This window comes from Festucalex cinctus, chromosome 1, assembly GCF_051991245.1.
Source record: "Festucalex cinctus isolate MCC-2025b chromosome 1, RoL_Fcin_1.0, whole genome shotgun sequence".
Classification (NCBI taxonomy): domain Eukaryota; kingdom Metazoa; phylum Chordata; class Actinopteri; order Syngnathiformes; family Syngnathidae; genus Festucalex; species Festucalex cinctus.
Genome location: NC_135411.1, coordinates 11742302 through 11764246, shown reverse-complemented (window position 1 = coordinate 11764246; position 21945 = coordinate 11742302). Strand labels below are relative to the sequence as shown.

At 40.3% G+C, this 21945-nt stretch overlaps 1 protein-coding gene across 6 annotated transcripts in view; it reads left to right on the top strand.

Moving 5' to 3' along the window:
• The window catches only part of LOC144015910 (receptor-type tyrosine-protein phosphatase mu), a 267193-nt gene that overhangs the window by 197802 nt on the left and 47446 nt on the right, over positions 1-21945 (top strand). For 3 of the 6 annotated variants that reach the window (XM_077516393.1, XM_077516421.1, XM_077516384.1), the window contains 4 exons: positions 9485-9735; positions 13839-13919; positions 14014-14040; positions 20340-20351. In XM_077516393.1, coding sequence (XP_077372519.1) covers positions 9485-9735; positions 13839-13919; positions 14014-14040; positions 20340-20351 — 371 coding nt within the window. The remainder of the gene's footprint in view (positions 1-9484; positions 9736-13838; positions 13920-14013; positions 14041-20339; positions 20352-21945) is intronic. The other 3 variants (XM_077516411.1, XM_077516402.1, XM_077516439.1) reach the window with 1 other exon arrangement.

Here is a 21945-nt window from a genome sequence, read left to right as displayed (position 1 = left end):
GCGCACTGGATTATAAGGCGCATGGTCAGCTTTTGAAAAAATTGAATACGGTCAATGTTTTTAAGGACATTTCTGGTCGACAGTGAAAACTTTAGCGTTTTAATAACCATCGGTTGCTCAGCTACACACTTTCAAGACCACATGCGGATTTAACGTGTAATTAATGATAACTAGCTAAAGACACTTCTCTGTGAGAATCTATTCTTACCTACATGACAGCCACCATGTTAGACATCATTTGGTGGATTTATGTGATTATCGTCAGACTGTCATGTTTATTGGATCAACTGCAAAATTTTGCCTGGTGTTAGTTCCTACTCACTTTTCTTCAATTAATAAAAACTAGATCTAGGCCCTATTAAATGAAGTATTCTCCCTGTATGCTGGCCGTTACCTTATTTTTGAGACAGTGGAATTATGTGGTTATCATCACACAGTCTGTTGAATTGGATGAAATCCAAACTTATTGACAGCTGTTCTTATTCATCTTGTAACCCCTAATTAAAAAAAACGAAAATAACGAAATATATGCTCTACTCTGGGAGTGTCTTTGCTCCATGCTAGCAACCACATAACTTGTCAGAACTTGCTTATGAGGTGATCCTTGGACAGCCGCATTTATTGAATACAAACTTTTTTTGCCTTATGACAGCTGTTCTTATCCATGTTTTAATGCCTAATTAATAAAAAACTAGCTATAGGGGCTCCTGTGGCGCATCTTCCCGACATGCAAGCGGTCACCTGTATGATTGATGAAGCCTGCGAATACTTTTGCGCCCGCATCAAAGGCCCCGTCGCCAAAATATGCGCTTCAGAACCAACTGAAGTCACTCGGCGCGCTCGTTAAGCATGCGCTCACATGTGCCCTCAAATGCGCACGTCAAAAGCGTGGCCTTTAATCAGCTGGCCCGACCGGCCGACCCCCCCCCCCCCCCCCCCCCCCCCCCCGCCTGACTCTTAGCGTGATGGTGTGGCGGCAGGACGTTCGACGGGCTGCCGAGGTTCCTGTGAGCAAACCGCAGCGTCCTACGGCTCATCTGAATGTATGGAGTCCTTTCGATCACAGGTGTCCAAACTATGGCCTGGGGGGCATTTTTTTTTTTTTTTTTTTTAAGCAAAACAATAATAATGACAAGGCCCGCAACACGAGTGTGACGTAGCTACCTGACAAGTACTACGTCTAATAATCCTAATCATAATTATAATAATTTTTAAAAATGGTGCTTTATAGAGATTTTGTAGATGTGCAAGAAACTATTTTCAACTAAAATAGTAACAATTTCTCTTAATAATGCTTCGTGAATAAAGATAATTCCGTTTCAGAAGTAAAATTATGATGATCTGATTTGTGAATATATCACATTAGGCTGCACGATATTGGAAAAACATGCGATATGCAATATACTTGCCGAGCATAGCGATATCGATATTATTGCGATATTTAACATGTGCCTAAAAAATTAGGTTTTTATTACATAATGAAAGAAAAACATTTTTCATGTGGCAAAATAAGCAACCTTCATGTAATCTTAGTTAATTAATTGTAATTATGTCTTGATAATTTTCAACTATTGAACGGCGATGCACATTTTAGTTAGCATCTGACTGGTCAAATTCATATAAAAAGCATAAAATTCCATATAAAACTTATTGCAAGGGCCAATATCGCGATATCGATATTTTTTCGATATATTGTGCAGCCCTTTATCACATTGATGCTTAATTTTGATCCTCAAGTATGGGATGCTAAAACTAGCGGCTAGTTCAAGCAAGTGCCTTTCTGTGAATATACAGTAAATAACTGTGCACTTTCACTCACATGTAGCTATCAAAAGTGTAACAAAAATATCTAGAAATATTGATGAAACAAATGTATGAATAACCAAGTGCACCAACAAACCAAGCTAGCGTCTTAGCAAGGCTGTTAATACTTCGACAGATAGCCTATGTCCATAATGGGATTTCTTAGATGTTTTTAGTTTGTCATATAGTGTGTTGTAAGATTTTGAGGAAAACATGAATTCCTTCTATAACAAGCAAAAACTGTTAACCAGCAAATTGAAGCCTTTATGGGCTGCTAACACAAGCGGCTAGTTCAAGCGTACGCCCTTGCTTACTTGTTATCGCACTCGTACACAACCACGATGTCATAAACAACGGCTGATACAGCGTCGGGAGACGGGAGGTGCGCTAAACGCGGCGCGCGCGAAAGCCGAGCGCGCTCGAGGCGGGCGAACAAACGGCTTCATTAAAAGGCGGCGCGAGGCGAGCGTGCAGCAAGACTCACGCTAATTGGTACAAGCAGCCTGGCAGATCCGGCGGCGTAGCGGCGCCCATGACGATGAGCGGGCGGGGCGAGGTGGGGAGCCGGCTTTTAGTTCTTGGTATGAACAATGATAGGATATCAAACTGTTGCTGTCTTTATGAACTCCTTATGTAGGAAAAACGTTTTTTTGGCATCTTGTTTAACCATATTTTGTACCTGTTGTGTAAGAAACCAGAAGTATGAGGAAGGGAACCATAGTTGGTTCCTTCCATATCAATTTTTTCTGTTATGAGAGGGAAAAGTAAACACATTTTTTACCATTTTATTTATCAGGAAAGTTTAAAAAAAAAAATAGCGGATTAATTCTGCCATTTGTCATAAAATGAATGACAGGAACTCTCACATAAGCAAAACCAAGCTAATGAAAATCCAACTTCCATGGCGGAGGTAAAAAGGAAAATAATAATAATAATCATACATAGTTGCATGGGCAACAATAGACAAGCGCGAGAGTGCACGGAGGTGTTTGCGGAGGCAAAGCAAAAAAACAAACAAAAAAAAAACGCCGCGGGCGACGACATCAGTCGCGCCTCATTAGCGCCAACGTCTGCGGCTCGGAGCTGCAGGAGTTCAGCCCACAGCCGAACGGGGAAACGGCGACGGCAGGAAATGACGCTTTCAAGGCGGAGCTTCAAAACCCTCCGACTCAGCATGGATGTTTCGATTGTTTTAGTTTCCGCTGGTTATATTTTTTTGTTCATACGTCTCTTAATGTATTCGCCATCCCTGTGTAGATGCTCTGCTTGACGAACGCATTTAGTCAACTCGCTCAGCCATGCGCCATCTGTTTTGTTGTTGACTATAGTGGTGCCTCGAGATACAAGTTGATTTGGTTAGTTGACCATGCTCATAAGTAAAAAAGGCATGATCTGAAATCATCTTTCACCACTGATTTGAACGGAAGCACCATTAATCTGTCCCAGCATCCTCAAAACAACAACTCCAACATTTTTGTAATGGGTTTTTAATGAGGAAAAATAGCACTCTACGATATTAAAATTATTAAAAATAAACATTGATTTGGTGCTGGAGAATCAGCTCCTCTCTCGGGTTCTCTGTACGCCAGTAATGTAGTCATTCTTCACAGAGGATAAAGAATATATGATTGAGAATATTGTTGTATGGTCTGCCTAAGTGTGCTGCATGACAGTTTGTGTTCAGATACTCATTATTGTTTCAAGGATATCAACACTGCCACACAGATGCTAATTGCTAGCCCGTGTGAATATGGAATTTCCTTTTGTATGTTAGCATTCAAGTAGCAGAGGCTATGTGCTTGCTTTAAATAGAAAACTTTTTCTCTGTGATTATTAGTTTGACAGCAACCTTCAGCTAAGAGTGGCGATAATCATATTACTCATATCTCAGGGAATCGCTGTATATGGGTTATGTCTATTTTATTTCTATTGTGCAAAATGGTGGTTATTATTAGAAACGTGCATCATGTTATAGCATCTGCATGACACATTGTGTGTGCCGGACCAGTCATACTGTTTACTACCAAGTGTGTTGTTGAGTTTTTGACTGGAATATTTTGAGTTGTCACTTATTTCTATTGTGCTTCATGGTGGTTATCGGGAATAAGTTAACTAGTAGGAGGAGCAATTGCTTCAATTATAACGATACAAATTTAATGTGAATGTCACTTTGTGACATTTTTGACTGGCTTATTTCTATTTGTTCGGTTTATTTCCATTGTGCAAGGTGGCCGTTTTCTTGAATCATTGTTGAAAGAAGTGAAAACTATAGAACATGTCTAGTCATTGTTTATTACTATTGTGCAAGGTGGCAGTTATGAATAGGCATCAAGAGATGATCAAATTACAGTCATGAAAACAGCCCATGCACGTCTTTTTTTATGCTATAGATTTTCTTCAGATATTGTTGATTTCTATTGCTCAGGGCGCGATTGCACTGTAGCAAAATTATGACACGTTCATTGTGAGATTTTTTTTTAACCCATATAAACTATTTCTCATTATTCTGTTTATTGCTAACCAAAACAACAACACCTACAGAGGCGCATACACAGCCTTTGTTGTGGTATGGAGTTTTTATTGTAAACACGTGTATTAGAAATGATCTAACGCTACAGGACGACAGTTGCCAATCACTCCCATGAATTTCCCAAGCCTTGTTTGGGAAGTTTGCGCTCGTATGAGTGCTCTTGTTGTTGGTATGGCGACATGACGGATGGTCCCATTTATCAAGTCGTGCAAACATTTTACGGCGCACTGTTCTCCGACTTATCTCTGGTGGCGCGTAAGAGTCGTTAATTCAGTCATCCATCATTAAATTCCCCCCTCATATAAATTAGCGCAGCATTAGCGCCGTCGTTCATCTTCATCAACTGCGCTGCCGAGCAAGCAGCTTCCCTTCATCTGCGCGGCGGCGCCCTGTGCCTCTTCCGCGAGTAGCAGATGCTGAAACTAAACTAGAATGTCACTCAGTGGTGCGCGGACCTCCACCAAGGCATAACAATTGAGTGTGAAAGTCTTTTCTCTTTTTAGCGTATTAGCTCTTTGACCGCCAAAAACGTTTAATCACGTTTAATAAAATCACGATGTATGCCGCCATAAACGTTAAGTGACGTCAACTACTTTTTTTTTTTTTTTTTAAATCAGTGGTCAGTGCAACGTCCAAGTGCAGTGCAGCCGGCTCAATGAGTTGTGAAATAAAAAAAACACCCACTAACTATGGCCAGCAGATGGCAGCGGTAACTGCTCGGGCCCTAACTAGAGCTGCGAATTACAATGAAACATGACACAATCTGATGAAATAGAACGTTTTCAAGGCTGACATGAATGATCAAAGCCTTTGTAACATTAAACCTAATTTGACGGAGAGTCACCAAACAAAAAATATTAGTATCAAAGTCACTGTTGTGGAGAAAATGTATCTTTTCTTTTCAATTTTCGCTCAATGTCACTCAAATGGCCTATTTTCAAATGGTGATTACTAAAGAACGGAATAAGGTAGAAACATACTTTTTTTTCCTAATGAAAGAATAGAATACGATCTTTCATGTGGTACCCATGTTGTATATGTAGCAAAAGAACACAATATTCTGTTTGTTTCGAAAAATGAGTTAAAATGCTCGAAATCCGCTGGCATTGGGGGTTGTTTCTTGATAACGTGTGGCAGTAAAAGAGTTAAGAGAGGTGGTCACGTCGAACAGACAAGAGGAGAAATTGCATTACAGTGCACTACTACTTGCAGTACAAGTGTCATGACTCGAGTCATGCAGGAGTTTTTTGGGGGGTTTAGTCTCATGTCTGGGTTCACGCCTGGGTCAAATTTGAGTTCATGACCTGTTTAGTTGAGGTCAAGTGTCCGTTTTGTACTGATGTAACTATCATCTAGTTTCAACTAGTTTTAGGCTATGTGATGTCAAGGATCTTTTATGCTATGTGATGTTATGTGGTGTCAAGAACGATCTGTAATGCTACATGATGTTTTGTGATGTCAAGAATCTTTAATCGTGTTACTGGGTCAACAGCCAATCAGATAATTTCATGTCAGTACTGGTACCCACATGTCTAGCCTCAACCAATGAGATCGATTCACTGTCTATATAAGCTGTCTGAGAAATGTGTGTGTTGCCGGATTATTAACTCTGTTCCTCGGTGTCTCTCCGCAGACCAGGGGGGCTTGGCCCCTCGTGATTCTCGATGCATTCTCATTGTTTTTCGTTTAGTTATGTGAATAAATAGTTCAAACTAGGGATGTTCGATACCACTTTTTTTCAGACCGATACTGATACTCAGACCCTTAGTGCTCACCGATACCGATACCAACTGCCGATACTAGTAGTACATTTTGACAAATAAAAACAAATCACTAAAATATATTTAAATATATATTAAATATATAACCCATCATTGAGTTGTTGTTTTTTGTTTGTTTTGAATTGTGAGTAAAAGGTTTTGATACAGGGCCTGCATTGTGGCAGTGAAATCAGCTCACTTCACCCTCAGGTGGCCAAGACAAGCAATGAATTAAAGTAAAAATATTGCAAAAAATGTTTCCTTGTTTACATTTTATTTAATTATATTGTTATATTTTTATAAGAGTGCTATTTTTCTTAGTAAAACAACTTTTTTAAGGTCTTTTTGTGGGGAGGCTCGAACGGAGTAATGGCATTTCACTTCATTTTGTCATGGTGGGCTACATTTGAAACCGGCGCACCCCCTCGCCACCTCCCCCTGTGTTGCACTTACACACGACGTCGTCTTTTTGTTTGCTCTCTTAATTGCCGATTAAAAAGAGCAAACGCGTCCGGCGGCGTGGAAATGTCACATCTTTGTCAATTTCTGCTCACCAAGGAAAGCGGCTGCGCCATTAGCGTCACGCCGAGGCCCTCGGAGCAAGCGGGCGGCGGGGGGTCTCCCCCTACGCCGCCATATGCCAGGAAATTGAACAAACAGAGCGGATTTGCGGCAACAAAGCAGCGGGAGAGCGCAGCGGAGGGGTCATCAAGGCGAGGCGATCATTCCGACGGCATACCGGCTCCTTTTTCGTGGAATAACGGAGCGTTGACTCCATGTTTTATTAATCACCGTGGGGACGCTCCTCTATTCTCTTCTTCCTCCGTCGTTGAGGTCAGGCTCTGCTTCAGAGAGACTCTCCTTTGGGAAATCGCCCTTTTATGCCGTCAAAAAAGGCGAAAGAAATTCCATATTTTTAAGTTTGAATTATATTTCCGGGGTTTAAGGTTTCACACGCATTAGTGGTGTGATTAGTTAAAAAAAAAAAAAAAAAAAAAAAAGTCCAAAAGAGACGAGATCATAAGGCCTTGAAATCAAACGAGGAAAACAATCAGCATTTCTAATTAAAAAGAAGAAATACAACAAAAGAAATCAGATTGATCAAAGAAGGAATCCCTCCACTCTGCTGGCTCTCTGTGGATTTTGTTTCAACTATTAATCATTTTTTTAGCCTTTATCCACCCGTCAACGACGGGACGACGCATACAAAATGTAGTGCAGGCACAGTTTATTAAGCCATTTTGCTTTGACGTTTGCTTTTTTGGAAGGGTTTGGGTATTCTGATCATAGACATTACTATTTTCTTTTTTTTTACTTAAAATGACATTATTTGCATAATAAATCTGGAAATTATTCAAATTAAAATGAAGAAAATTATTATTAGGAAATCTGCGATTGGCTGGCAACCAGTTTAGGGTGTACCACGCCTACTGCCCGAAACTGGCTGGGATAGGCTCCAGCACCCTCCACGACACTTGTGAGGAATAAGCGGTCAGGAAAATGGATGGATGGATGGACGGACGGACGGACGGATGGATGGACGGATAATTAGGAAATCAAGAACATTATAATTAGGACCTGCAGCGAGTTCCCTATAGTGTTTCTGTAGAAATTATTATTATAGTATTCTCCAAAATGAATTATAAATTTTTGAGGGCCTAAACATGAACAACAACTTACTAAGCTTTGCACACACAAAACGTTTGATCTTTTGAAGTTGAATATGAAAAAGGGGTCTATAGTGGACAGAGTTTTAACGGGGCCCTATCCTATCACGTTTGACCTCGGGCTACAAATACTGGTTAGTTCTGACAATTTGAATGTACAATTTTGGTGCACTTTTGCAAAGTGACAGGCATCATACTTTTGCCTTGGAGGGCCCTTTATTGCTACTTGCAGCTTTAGTTAATATAATGATTATAGTAGAACCTCGGTTTTCCTATGCCATATTTTCGCATGATTTGGTTTTCACTGATTTTTTTATTTTTATTTTTCATTTTACATTTTGCTATTCATTTCCTGGAATTGAACTTGCATGGAAAAGAGGTTAGATTGATTAACATGTTGCGTCAACATCAGTGAAATATCCTGTTCAACGTCAGACCCTCAAAATAAAACTATAGTTATTCTCGATAAATGTTTTGTTGTTGTTTTTGAGTATTTAGAACAGATAAATTGGATTTTTTGTTGTTGTTGTTTTTCCTTAGGGAAGTATTGCTTAGTTTTTCATACAATTCTGTTTGACTCAGACTTACTGGAACGGATTCAAAACTGAGGCTACTATAAATGACTAGAATAATTTTAATAATTTTTGGTTGGGCGTGTTATACTGGGGTGTGTGTTAACTCACAGGATTTTGTGGTCATAGAATTGTAATATACAACAATTAACTCATTTGCTCCAAATAACGTGTAAATATGTTTTTTTTTATGTTTTAAGTGTCCCAAAGACGTATTTATACGTTTTTGTTTGTTTTGTTTTGTTTTGTTTTTTTTTAATACTAGAGCATACAGAGGGCTTTGATGCAGCCTCTCAACTGCAAAGAACGGTTGCAGAAATGGTAGTTATTACACAAACGTCCAGCAGGTGGCAGCAGAACAAAGGAGGGCCATCTAGAAAAAAAGCTCAATTACTTACCATTTTAAATAGATTTGTGAAAACTGATGAAACTTAGCTCTCTTCTAATGCTAATTGCTGCAAAACGGAAACAGATAGAAACATACTTTTTTTTTCCTGATGAAAGAAGACTTTAATCTTTCTTTTGATAGATTCCATGCTTTTATAGCAATAGAACACAATATTCCGTGGGCCTTGCAAAATCAGTGAAAATCCAGTAAAACAGCCGGGAGCGAACGGGACTACTTCTGTGAAAATGGCTGGGAGTGAATGAGTTAATAGATGAACTTTTTTAATGGCACTGTATAACAATATGCAAACAATAGTGACTGTAATAATATGAATGATAATAACGTAGATGAATGAAGTGCCTAGCAAGGTTTGCAACACATAAAAAAGAAAAAGAACTCAATGTTTTTAAAAATGTTAACTAAATATTGACGCTCATTTTGTGCCAACTGTTGTTAATAGAGAGCAAATTGCTTTTGTGGGCTCAAAGTGGGTCAACACGAAACGCGCCACGATGTCCAAGATGGTGTACATTCAATCACGGGGGCCTCTGATGGATTGGGGTCAGGAAGTCCCGCCCCCTTCCACCTTTTCACACATTTTCGTTTTATTCTAAAACTGGAAAAGTCATGCGCCGCTACCTAATAAAAGTTCATGTGACCAGAAACCAGAACTCATTATTTGACCCGCCGTCTCGTGAAAAATGACTTATGGATAATCTTATCACGTAATTTGTATTATTTTTTTCTCCCCTCTTCCTGTGAAGGAAACTGGCCAAGAAGCGCAAAGAGACGCTGAACAGCACCCGCCAGGAGATGACGGTGATGGTCAACTCCATGGACAAGAGCTACACGGAGCAGGGCACCAACTGCGACGAGGCGCTCTCCTTCATGGACACGCACAGCCACACGCTCAACGCGCGCAGCGAGTGCGCGCTCACCACCGTCAACGCGCGCAGCGAGTGCGCGCTCACCCTCAATGCGCGCAGCGAGTGCGCGCTCACCCTCAACGGCCGAGGTAAGGCGGACGGGAAAAGTCTATCCTGTTGTTATTGTTCATTTTTCGCCCCCCAGTGCTTCTTTCTGAGGCTTTTGTGCGACACGACGAGAGCAAAGAATCAATTTGACAGCAGTGTGCCACACAAAAGGATGAAAAAGACACACAGAGTTAGTTAGAGCGAGACAAGAGTAGGTCTGGCCATCAACTTTTACTGTCAAAAGAGCCATTTTAGACCAAATACATTTTAAAAAATCTGTCTGCACCTTAACAAAAATATGCAGCAGCCAATACTTTGAGATTCATTTTCTTCGACCATTCGTCTTGCGTCTTTCGATGTTTTGCGTGTGTAATTTTTCAGACTTAGTTTTTCATACATTTTTAGACTTTTCTCTCTTTCTGTCAAATTTCTGACATTCTTGACAATTTTATGAACATACTGTATTTATGTTCATTGTCTGCCTCTCTTTTTCATTTTTGGGACAATTTATGGCTATTTTTTTAACATTTATTTCTGCCTTTTTGCTTTCAATTTTCTGACATTTTTGGCAATTTTGTGGACATTTTATGGTACTTTGGGGGGATTTCTTCTTTTGTTTTTGGACGTTTTATAGTTTTTAAAGTTTTCTGCCTTTTTCTAAATGCATTTTCTGACTTTTTTGGCAATTTTGTTTAAATAATATGGTATTTTTCGGGATGAATTCTTTTGTTTGGACATTTCATGGTTTCTTTTTGAATGTTAAAATTAACTTGTTAAAATTAATTTTCTGACTTTTTTGACAATTCCAAAGACATTTTATGTTAATTTCTGCCTTTTGTTTATGGACATTTTATGGTTATTTCTTGGACATTTTCTTTCTACCTTTTTTTTAAAATAAATTTTCTGACATTTTGGGAAATTTTGTTTAAATAATTTGGTATTTTTCATCATGACTTATTTTGTTTTTGGACATTTCATGGTTTATTTTTGAACGTTTTCTTTTCTGACTTGTTAAAATGAATTTTCTGACTTTTTGGGCAATTCCAAAGACATTTTATGGTAATTTTATTCCTTTTGTTTATGGACATTTCATGGTTATTTTTTTGGACATTTTCTTTTCTACCTTTTTTTGTTTTAATACATTTTCTGACTTTTTCTGGCAATTTTGTGTACATTACATGGTAATTTTCTGCTTTTCCACTTCGTTTTTCTACGGTCACTTTTTCGACATGTTTAGGGATTTTTTTTTCAAAACATTTTCATCAGCAGCTAATGTCATAGATGCTTCTGGAGTGGACTCCCAAATTTTTATTGATGATATATAACTCATGACGGTAGCAGCAGAAACTATTTTTTTCGGGCAATATACAGAAAAAAAATGCATCCAAGCTAAGCTGAAGCTTCATCATGCAACAAATACAGGACTGTCTCAGAAAATTATAATATTGTGGTAGGCCTTTTATTGTTTTAATATTGCTGATTATGGCATTTTCAGCCAAATATCTTATCTCAAAATATTAGAATATTTCCTCAGACCAAGTAAAAAAAAATGCCATAATCAGCAATATTAAAACAATAAAAGGCTTGCAATATTTCAGTTGATTTGTAATGATTCCAGAATGTATGGCATTTTTGTTTATTTAATTACATTACAGAAAATAATGGACTTTACCACCATATTCTAATTTTTTGAGACAGTCCTGTACAATGCACCAAAACACATTGCCGATACAACAATGCACTCTATCAGGGAAGGAAGGTGGAAGGTTGTCGAGGTGAAGTCAATTACCAGACCTTAACCCAATAGAACATGCATTTTGGAGACTTGAAGGGAGAAACCCCCAGAAACTCACAAGAATTGAAAGTGGCTACATCAGGAAAAGTCTGGGGAAATCGCAGGCTTGATGCAGTTATTGCAAGTAAGGGTAATGCCATAAATGGTATTCACTTTAAATTCATTTAATCATGTCTGTTTCAACACGTTTGCTCACTTGCTCTGCCTTGACTTGTATAGCACATCGAGATGTAGCTGCCATGTCATATTCATCTTTTGATCTGAAACCCAAACGTCGTCGGTAGACAACATTGACCTTGCCGTTCCAATACTTTTGGTGGAAACAGTCAACAACAGTGTGTCTTTTTTTTGTTGTTGTTGTTGAAAATGCTCTTCTCCAATGTTATTGTCACTTAGAGCACACACCTCCACTAAGGTAGGGCACAATACGGTGTGTTGTGATGACCTCTTCATTCCGGCCCCTCGCGGTGTCCATTTAATCCTCCCTTGATGGGCAGCTGGGCTAAATCTGCACCCGGGGCCTGGACTCGCCGTAATCCCGCCTCCTGAGCGTCAGATTAAACATACGTGTGCGCGCAAACAGCCTCACAGACACCCCTGCCGGGCAATGATGCGCTGACCTTGATTAACTGTCTGTCGGCGTGGACTCCGGATCTGTTGTCTGCTCGCTTTTAAGATTTCAAAGGCCGACTTGTGATCGGCGTGGCTGCCGGCGACCTTAAGTGACAGTGCCGTTTGGGATTAAGACGTGATAGATTAGACATTTGACTCGTAAGAACGCGGTTTTATCAGCCATCCACTTTATTTTGTGCTTAATCTCCAGCATATTGCCCTTTTGAAATCCTTATGTTCATTTGATGGTTACTGTGGCCTCTGAGCTCACGTCTTCAAATGAGTAAATAAACCTTGACAGCGGAGGCTAACAAGCTTCTTGGATGTTTTCAAGGAATGCGCATGCACAAAAGCCTGCACAACATGTGAGTGTGACAAAAGGTGAAAGAGTGTTGAAATGTGCGATGCTAAAAAGCCTGAAAAGGAAGCACAGATTGAAAGCCCAAGAAAGGAGCACAGAATGGCAAAGCCTGAAAATGTTTTTGCTAAACAAAAGCCTGCAAAAGGGGCACAAACAATTGCAAATTGAGATAGGCACATGCTACAATTTGATACGTGACCGTGTAGTACAAGATGAGCCAGAGACTGAAAAAGTCTAAAAACATAGAAGCTTGAAAAAGGAGATCATGCAGTGACAAAACGAAAGACTGAAAAAGTTGCACAGAGCATGCCAAGGACTATGTAAAAGCCTGAAAAAGAGATTCGGTGGCAGAACAGTACAGTGATGCGCGTTGCAAAAAAGTCTGAAAAAGGAGTAGGACATGATCAAGCATGCTAAACAAAATGTAGAAAAAACATTCTGAAAAACATGCACGGAGTACAACACGGTTATAATAGTTTGCGATTTTTCATTAGAATTTCATTTAATTTGAGTTTTGTTTTTAAAATTCAGTTAGTTTTAAGTTTTTAGAGCCGGTTTTGTTAGTTTTTATTTATTTTTTATTTTTTTCAAAAATATATCTTTATTTATTTATTTATTTATTTTAAATATATATATACACACACACATATATAACGGTAGTACTAAAATAAATACACTTAAAATTGAACCAAAAGCTCATGTGTGAAAATAGTTTGCCAAAGATGAAAATAAAGAACGTTTTCGTTTTAATTATAGTTAGTTATTTTTATAAATTGCTGACATTGGGCAGAATCCCGGTACCTCCACAATGAAACCCCAAAAACTTCATGTTTGTTCATCCAATAGCGCAAGCCTTTTTCAACATGTTAGATTGGTCAACACAAATAAAAAAAAAACAAGTGTGGACTAACCAACAGTATAATTTGTGAAAAAAAAATAAAGAAATTAACCAAATAAGTAAGAGGTGTCGGCCCAACACCAGCAAAATGTCAAATGTAGTTTCAGCTCCTTTCGTATTTTTTTATTTAAAAGCACTCTCGTTTTTATTTTATTTCGTGAACAAAAATGGCTTTTTCGATTTTAGTTAATATCGTTCGCGTTTTTTAACTTTTTGAGTGACAAAATGTGCAGACAAAAAGCCTGAAAAAGCTCCACAAGAAGAGTGGAACAATGCAAACTGCTGTGTGCTACTCAAAAAGCTTTTTCCAAGATTTTTCATGAAATAAAATAGTCTCCGAATGTTCTGAACTCCTGTTTCTATGACAGTGAACAGAATAATGCTGTCCATAGCGTGGATGCAGCTCAACTTTTTCACATGAAACGTATTATGTTTGTTTTTGTAAAATTTCCTACTAAATCCAGCTGTGTATCTGCAGCCGGATCGTCGCCCTCCTCTTTCACGCTGCCCAAAGCCAACACACTCAGCACGTCCATCCCCACCAGCGCCTTCTATCCAGGTAAGCAACCCCAATGAGTTTCTCACTAACGATGCTAAGCTAAACTCACTGTATTGACTGCAACTCTGTTTCCTCCTCCAACTTGTGCCCTCAGACCCCTTTGTGCCGACCGCCATCTTAGGTGAGAATTCATTTCTCTTATGCTGACATCTTATTGAGGACCCGTTACATTTAAGAGGTGTCACAACAAGGAAGCCAGACAACATCTCGCCATTGTTCTTCAAGACCATTGGTCACTTCTGACAAGCTTCTTTTTTGACCAATCGTTTTGGAAAAAGACGCACACCGTGAGAGTGTGGCATTGGTGTGCAACAAAAAGTCTGATTAAGTGCAGAGTAGAGATTTTTTTTGTAGTTAACTCAGCCAGGTCAAAGTTGATTAATTAATCTTTTTGTAGTCATGGACCAGTTTCACGTAACGGGTCATTGACGGAGTTAACCAGATCCAGCACAAAAAAAAAACAAAAAAAAAACACAAAACATCCATCCATTTTCTTGACCGCTTAGTCCTCACAAGGGTCGCGGGGGGTGCTGGAGCCTATCTCAGCTAGCTTTGGGCAGTACACCCTGGACTGGTTGCCAGCCAATCGCAGGGCACACAGAGACGAACAACCATCCACACGCACAAGCACACCTAGCGACAATTCGGAGCACCCAATTAACCTGCCATGCATGTCTTTGGAATGTGGGAGGAGACCGGAGTACCCGGAGAAGACCCACGTGGGCACGGGGAGAACATGCAAACTACACCCAGGAAGGCCGGAGCCTGGACTCGAACCCAAGTCCTCAGAACTGGGACGCGGATTCTTTATTACTGTTTCTAATATCGACAATTCAGGACATCTATAACATGCATCTATCACGGAAAGCTTTTTACAATGTTCGCACCAGTAAATGATTGGTTGCACCACATAATAGTTTTAATTATGAGGCTAACAATTAGCCATCTAAACAAAACAAGCTAGCTAGCCACACTAGTAAAAATAAGAAAATATATAGTTGTTGGACAAAATTTACATTTATTTTTTTTTTTTCAGGTTATAGCACATGTCCAAATATGACCACTTCAACCCAGTTGCTAAATGTGGAATTGTTTTACACAGTTGTGAGGCAGTACAAACCTGCTGGGTACACTTGACTGTCTTGAGGACGATAGAAACTCCTGCCTTCAAATGTATTTCAAAATTAAAATCCCCAAAAGTCCAATAAAATGGACATCATCAGACAAATTTATACATCGTTGACCCAAAGACATATATAAACACATTTACTGCCAGCCCGGTTAAAATGGATCTTTGACGTCTATAGCCGTCAATGGCAGTGAATGAGGTATTTTGGCTATCATCTCATTTTCAAACACTCGGCCCCACGCGGGCGTATGATGACTTTTGATCTTAGTCTGGGCACGGCAGCAGATGTGCTATTAGGACACTGACGCCAGTCACTCAACTCAACTCTATATGTGACCCGCTCCGGCAAAATGGTCCACATGTCGGAAGGATTTTATTTTTTTTAGTTAGAAACGAAAATGTCGATTTTGAAATTCTCTACAAACAGCCTCCTTGAGGTCTCTAGTTTCATTTCCCAGCAGCACAAAGTTCAAAACTGTACTAGAGAGAAGTGTATGAAAGTGTAAGCAATTATTAGACAGTATTCATCGTAACTCTGGAATGTTTTTTGTGGGAGACAAAACTCAGTTGAGACATAACATCCATGATATTATCAATCAGCTTATTTGTCACAGACCACACCAAATGGCAAGTACTGTATTTTCCGCACTATAAGGCGCGCCTTCAATAAATGACATATTTTCAAACTTTTTCCATATATAAGGCGCTACAGTAGAGGCTGGGGTTACGTTATGCATCCATTAGATGGTTCTGCGCTAAAGGGAATGTCATCAAAACAGTCAGATAGGTCAGTCAAACTTTATTAATAGATTACAAACCTGCTTTCTGACAACTCCATTCACTCCAAAAATGAATAAACAGCTGTTTTATTATTTTCTCTGAGGGAAAGTATTAGTATTAGCTAGCGATCCAAGATGGCGGGATCTTCTGCGCATGCGCGTCACCGATCGTGCAGAGTCACCGATAGCGTCTTGACAGCGGACCTGTTGCGGCTCAATATTGATCCATATATAAGGCGCACTGGATTAAAGGTGCATGGTCAGCTTTTGAAAAAAAATTGAAGGCTTTTAGGTGCGCCTTATAGTCATGAAAATACGTTAATCTTTTAATTTCCATAAAATTATTAAATCAAATTTCCCATTGTGGTAATATGATCTCATTTAAGCAAGAAAATACCGTAAGTAGCAACAATAAAAATAGAATTTGAATATATGAATATATTTTGATATTTTTGGCACGAGGCGCCTTTTGCCAGAGCCAGTCACATATTTATAGAGCACTTAAAAAAAAAAAAAAATACATTAAAAAAAAATAATAATAAAAAACTCTGTTTTCTTAAAATGGAACCGAGGGGCAGCAGATACAATGAAAACAGCAGAGGCCCCAGAATTGAGCCCTGTGGAACACCATACATTCGGTTATACATGTGAATTCATATTGCACATACAACCACTTTTTTTTTTTGCTCGACATAGTTCGTATGAAGTGATTACAGTGTATTTGCAATGTAGCCTGATCACCTCCAAGCAGGTGTGATGAATCCACCACTGATGTCGATACACGCGTGACTGAAGCAGAATAAGGGCGAGATGTTGCGCAACTTCTTGACATGAGCAGTTCGCCTGTTGGCAGCGAGTCTCGTTTCTTTGTTGTCACACTTGCAAATGAGGACTCGTTTATACGTTTGAGGACTGACAAGCACAGATTCTCCTCTTCGCCTAACCTCCTCCCTCCATCCTTTCAGCTCGCTTTGGCTTTTTCTTCATTTCTTTGATTTTTGATCCCTGCCTGCCTGCTCGCCCCTCCCCCCTTCCCCTCTTCATCCTCATGCCCACCTTCCCGCTCAAACGAGGGTCTCTCCAGTGGTGGTGGCGGGCGCCGGCTTTGCTCCATCCCATCCGCGTGTGATGTCACATACGTGTTTGACCCGTCATGTGCATGGACAGACGTGTGGAATCGGGTGTGTGAGGCGGGCTTGGAGGTGGGTGGGGGGTTACATTTGAGCATTTTTTTTTTTAGAGGAAAATAAATGCAGCTCGGGAGGCGGAAACAAGTTTTACCACCTTCCCCTTCAACAAAAAACATCCATGTCTTCCCCTCCCTCTTCTTCATTTAGCTCCCTCCCCTCGCTCCCCCGCAACACGACGAGCCTCTTCTATTATTCTTTTTAATGTCGCCGTCCCCGCGCCGTCGGCGGCGTACTTGTTTGTGTTTTTGCTCCGCGCTCCGCCGATGAAATGGAATGATAAAAAGGCGCAGGCCCCCCGTAAACGCATCACACGACGACAAATTGGGGGCGTCGCGCCGCACTTTGAGTTCTCCAGAAGAAAGAGAAGCGGAGTTTAGCAAGCGCGCGTACCTTAAAGGGGCGGCTTTCATCACCGCCATATGCCGCCGTTAGATTTTAATGAAGCGGGACGGGGGCCGATTGGCGCGCGGTTGCGCCGCTGACAGTCGGCGAAATAATAAAGGAAATTAAGGTCGTCAAGAATTAGACATTTTTTAGTAACTCTGCTGACATTTTGGAGAAATAATTTTTAGCTGTCATACAAAAACAAGTTAACTATTGTTAATGTTGAACACAATCCACAAATGGGGTTGATAACATATTTTGTTGCTATAATTTGAAAGGGGTGTTTATTTTTGTTTAACTCCAAAATGTCATCATTTTCCTATGAATTGCTACTAACTTATTGGGATGCCACCATGCGCAATTCCAACAATTCACATCCCACCATTAACTCCGCAAATATATCCTAAGCTAAAAAATAGGGATGTTCGATACCACTTTTGTTAGACCGATACCGATACTCAGACCCTAACTACTCACCGATACCGATACCAACTGCCGATACAAGTCGTACATTTTGACAAATAAAAAAAATCACTAAAAGATATTTTTAAACAAATATATTTTCTTTAAAAAACAGCACAGTCACTCTTCAATAGTCTTAACGCTCAAAATAAAACACAAAAATGCTCTTTTAGTTTAAGATTCACAATTTTGAAGTATTTCCAAACCGGTGAAGTTTTGGTGAAAAACTGCTGCAAGCTAGCGCCAGTTAAATGTCGTCGTCTTAACGTCTTCCCCCTCTGCCATCGGTCGCTTGTACTCGGCTGCGTCACGAGTACTCAAGTACTTGAAAAAAGGCTGGTATCGGCCCGATACCGATACCTGGTATCGGTACTCGCCCATCCCTACTAAAAAAAGTATTTTCCATTTCTACCACAACAAACACCATAATTATTGTGCGAATTGTACTAAATGTTGTGACATGATTCGTAATGTAAAAGGTAACATTATGCTGTCACATGACATCCCCTCTGAGACTGTCATTTGTGAAACCAAAACCAATATAGCCGAAATGCTAAGCAAAAATCCCCCCCCCAAAAAAAAAAAATAATTATCATTTGAAAGGTGATGTTTATTTTCATTCATTTTTGTATGAATTCATTCTAAATTTAAAATGCTAAGCTAAAATGCTAAAACAAATATTGTTATAATTTGAAAGAGGATAATTGTTTTCATTCAATTTTTCATTTTTTTTTTCTGAATTCATACTAGAGTCTCACAAGACCATAAAATGGCTGATAATCTAAGTTCAGAAAAAAAATGACCAGAAAATAAAATATATATATATTTTGAAAGGGGATTTTTTTTTCGCTAATGCCAAAAATACATTTGAATTCATGTTTGAATTAATACTATACTTTTTTTTTTTTTTTTTTTTTTGGATACACCACCATTCTCAGTAACTAACAAGTCCAAATATGGCCAATATGCCGAGCTAAAAAAAAAAGAAACAATAACCCCGGGTTTTCACTGGATGCGGTTGCGGTGCGGTGCGTCTTGACTGCGTGCTCCGGACGGGTCAATTTTTTTGTCAATCCACACCGGCTCCGCACAGCTGCGGTCCGGCAGCTCCGTCGCCGCCCGCTTCCCAACGTGTCTCGCGGGACCGCGCGCGCGCGATCATGTGGCATTTCACAACGAGAGGTGGACTTCTTTTGATTTAACCTTTTCTTCTTCTTCTGCTATGAGATTCCATGCAGCATCCTTTTTTTGGTTGTCCTTGTAAAGTATATTAATAACGAGAGTCGGGTCAGTGCGGGTCCACTCTTTATTTCTGTCTTCCGCGTCCGGCTGCCGCTCAGTACGGCAAGCGAGACGGGCACAACAAGCAATCGCGAACATCAAACTCACAATACATTACAGTCCTTATAAAAAGGATGTGCCGTGTCATATATTATTTTGTGGTTTTCCACCTCCAATATAAACCTCTCCTCGTCCATGTTCGCTGGTGTCTAAACCGTGAATGAGCACATGGCCCGGCGACGCCCACGTCACGTTTTGCTGAAAAACTTGCGAAATAGGAGCTGGCGAGTGTTTTATTCTGAAAGGGAACCGGAAATTTATTTTGAAACTGCCTCGATCTTCCTGTCCCGCTCGATGTGTTTTGTGCTAGCTTGCCATTTGCCGGAGGCCTACCGCTGCGGCGTCCGGCAAAAATAGAAAATAGGTCTATCCTTGCGGAAGGCCTGCGGCACGCCGCAGCTGAGACGCAGTCGACACGCAACGCACCCGCAAGCGGTGTAAACTGCACCATTCGAATGAATGGAATCTAATTGCTTGCGTCGCCGGACCGCACCGCAACCGCACCGCAACCGCATCCGGTGAAAACCCGGGGTAATGCTGGAATATATAGTACATATTTTACTACTCCTACTACTCATGTTCTACTAAATTGTCACAACATCACCATTCACAATTCCAGTAATCCCAAATTCTGCCATTATCTCTTCAAATATGGCCAAAATGCTGAACGAATAAAAATGCTAAAAAAATATATAAATAAAATAAAATAAATTTCACAGTGGGTAAGGGTAAGCGATTTTATTGGTTGTGTGTATTTTTGATCAACTCTCAAAATCCATTTTTGTATGAATTTCTACTAAATTGGCGACGCCATTTCACAATGCTAACAATCCAAATTGTGTCATATTCTCCTCCCTTCTTCAATTCCATGACTTCCTTCCTTCCTTGACTCTTTTTTACTTTTGTCATGCAAATTGCCCCCCCATCCATCAGTCAGCCCCCCTCCCCCATCCCCTCCCACCCTGACTGGGCCGACGCTGGTCCGCGGATAGCGTAGCACTCAAACACTGTGCCAGGTTCTCATGCTGTATTGTTGCTTATCCCCTCTTTCTCTCTCTCTCTGTTTCTCCTTCCTCCTCTCTCTCTCTCTCTCACTCTTTCCCACATCTGTCACCTTTTACGTATCTGCTAAAAGTGCCCATTAATGGTAAGTTCTCCCATGTGGGCCCCTGGGTTGGGCCGGGGTCGGTTGGTCGGACAGCGAGCGACCGCTTCCGACCTATTGTGACATCACTTGCATGACCAGTGTCAGCATTTCACCCCCCCCTCCTTCCCCCCTCCCCACCCAAAGTCCCGCTCCATCCCACGCCGCCATTAGCAACATTAGCATAGCATGATCCGAGCGCCTCACGGCAGCGTCATCCTCATCTCCATCTCCGCCTCCCTCCCGGGCTCTCTTCTTTTGCTTTAATTTATCGAAAAATCAGGTCAGCTAGGGGTGGACTCGACGTTGTGTTTGTGTGATGCTTTTTGTCAGTAAAAACCTCTCCGCCTCACTACCACTCCGCCGCATCCCCTTCCTCCATATTTCTGGGTGCACGCCCTCCCACACTTCCCCGCCAACTACATCTGTGCCTCACGTCTGCCACTGACTGGTTTAAAAGATGAACACAAAACTGCACTTAAATTGAAGGAAACATTTTAACATTCTTAACTTTTTTTTTACAGTACAAGCGTAAAAATGAGCCTGTGTGGGTGATTGTTAGGGGTGTGCTCGAAAAATCGATAAAATGTCAGAGCCCGCATTGAATTCCTCCACATATTGACTCGCTTCACAAGCATATAACAATCCCCTTCATCTGACAATTAGTGTAGATTTTAAACATAGAAGGGCCAAAACATCCCTCATGAAAACTGCACTAAAAAACTAGCCACCAGAGGGTGCTAGAACTGCACAAATGGAAATCAACCTTACTTTATTTAACAAATGTGTTCCTTTTAAATATCGTGAACATGACGACGACGATATTGCCGTTATCGTTACATCGCTAATTACGATACTACACGAAGGCAGCATAAAACACGGAAGCAGGAAGTGTTTCTAGTTCCTGTATGACGAAAAGCACACCTTTAAAAGGGGAAGTCAATCCCCCAAAACATTTCTTGACAATTATGTTCTATGCAGCACCACTAGTCTAAATATGGTATTCTGGTTATCCATCTGAAGGGGGCGGCCATTTTGCCACTTGCTGTTGACTAAAGATGACATCAATGTTGTTCAGGTCTCAGGTAACAACCAATCACAGCTCAGCTTCAAAAAACAGGTGAGCTGCGATTGGTCGTTGCCTGAGCCCTTAGCAACTGTGATGTCATCTTCAGTGGACAGCATTTGGCAAAATGGCTCCCCCTGAGATGGACAAATGCGGCTGGATTTTGTTGCATAATTCATATTCCACAAATGTAATATTGATCAAAATGTCATATTTAGACTAGTGAGGTCACATATATGTTATTGTCAAGAAATGTTAACATTTAAAAAAAAATTTTTTTAATTGGTTTATCGTATGAATCGCTATGACAACTGTGTGATTGACACATGGCCCAAACAATTGGCTTGCTGATTGGACTAAAAATGAAAGAAAAAAAACACTGGGACGGGACGGAATGGTTTGCTTTCGGTTTGCAGACAGATGGACCCGAACCTTCCCACCACATGACTCATCCTCTTACTCAATGACGTTGTGTTGTTTGTGACCATCCATTACAAGCAGATTACTAGTTTTGGAGAGTTGTTTGTCAAT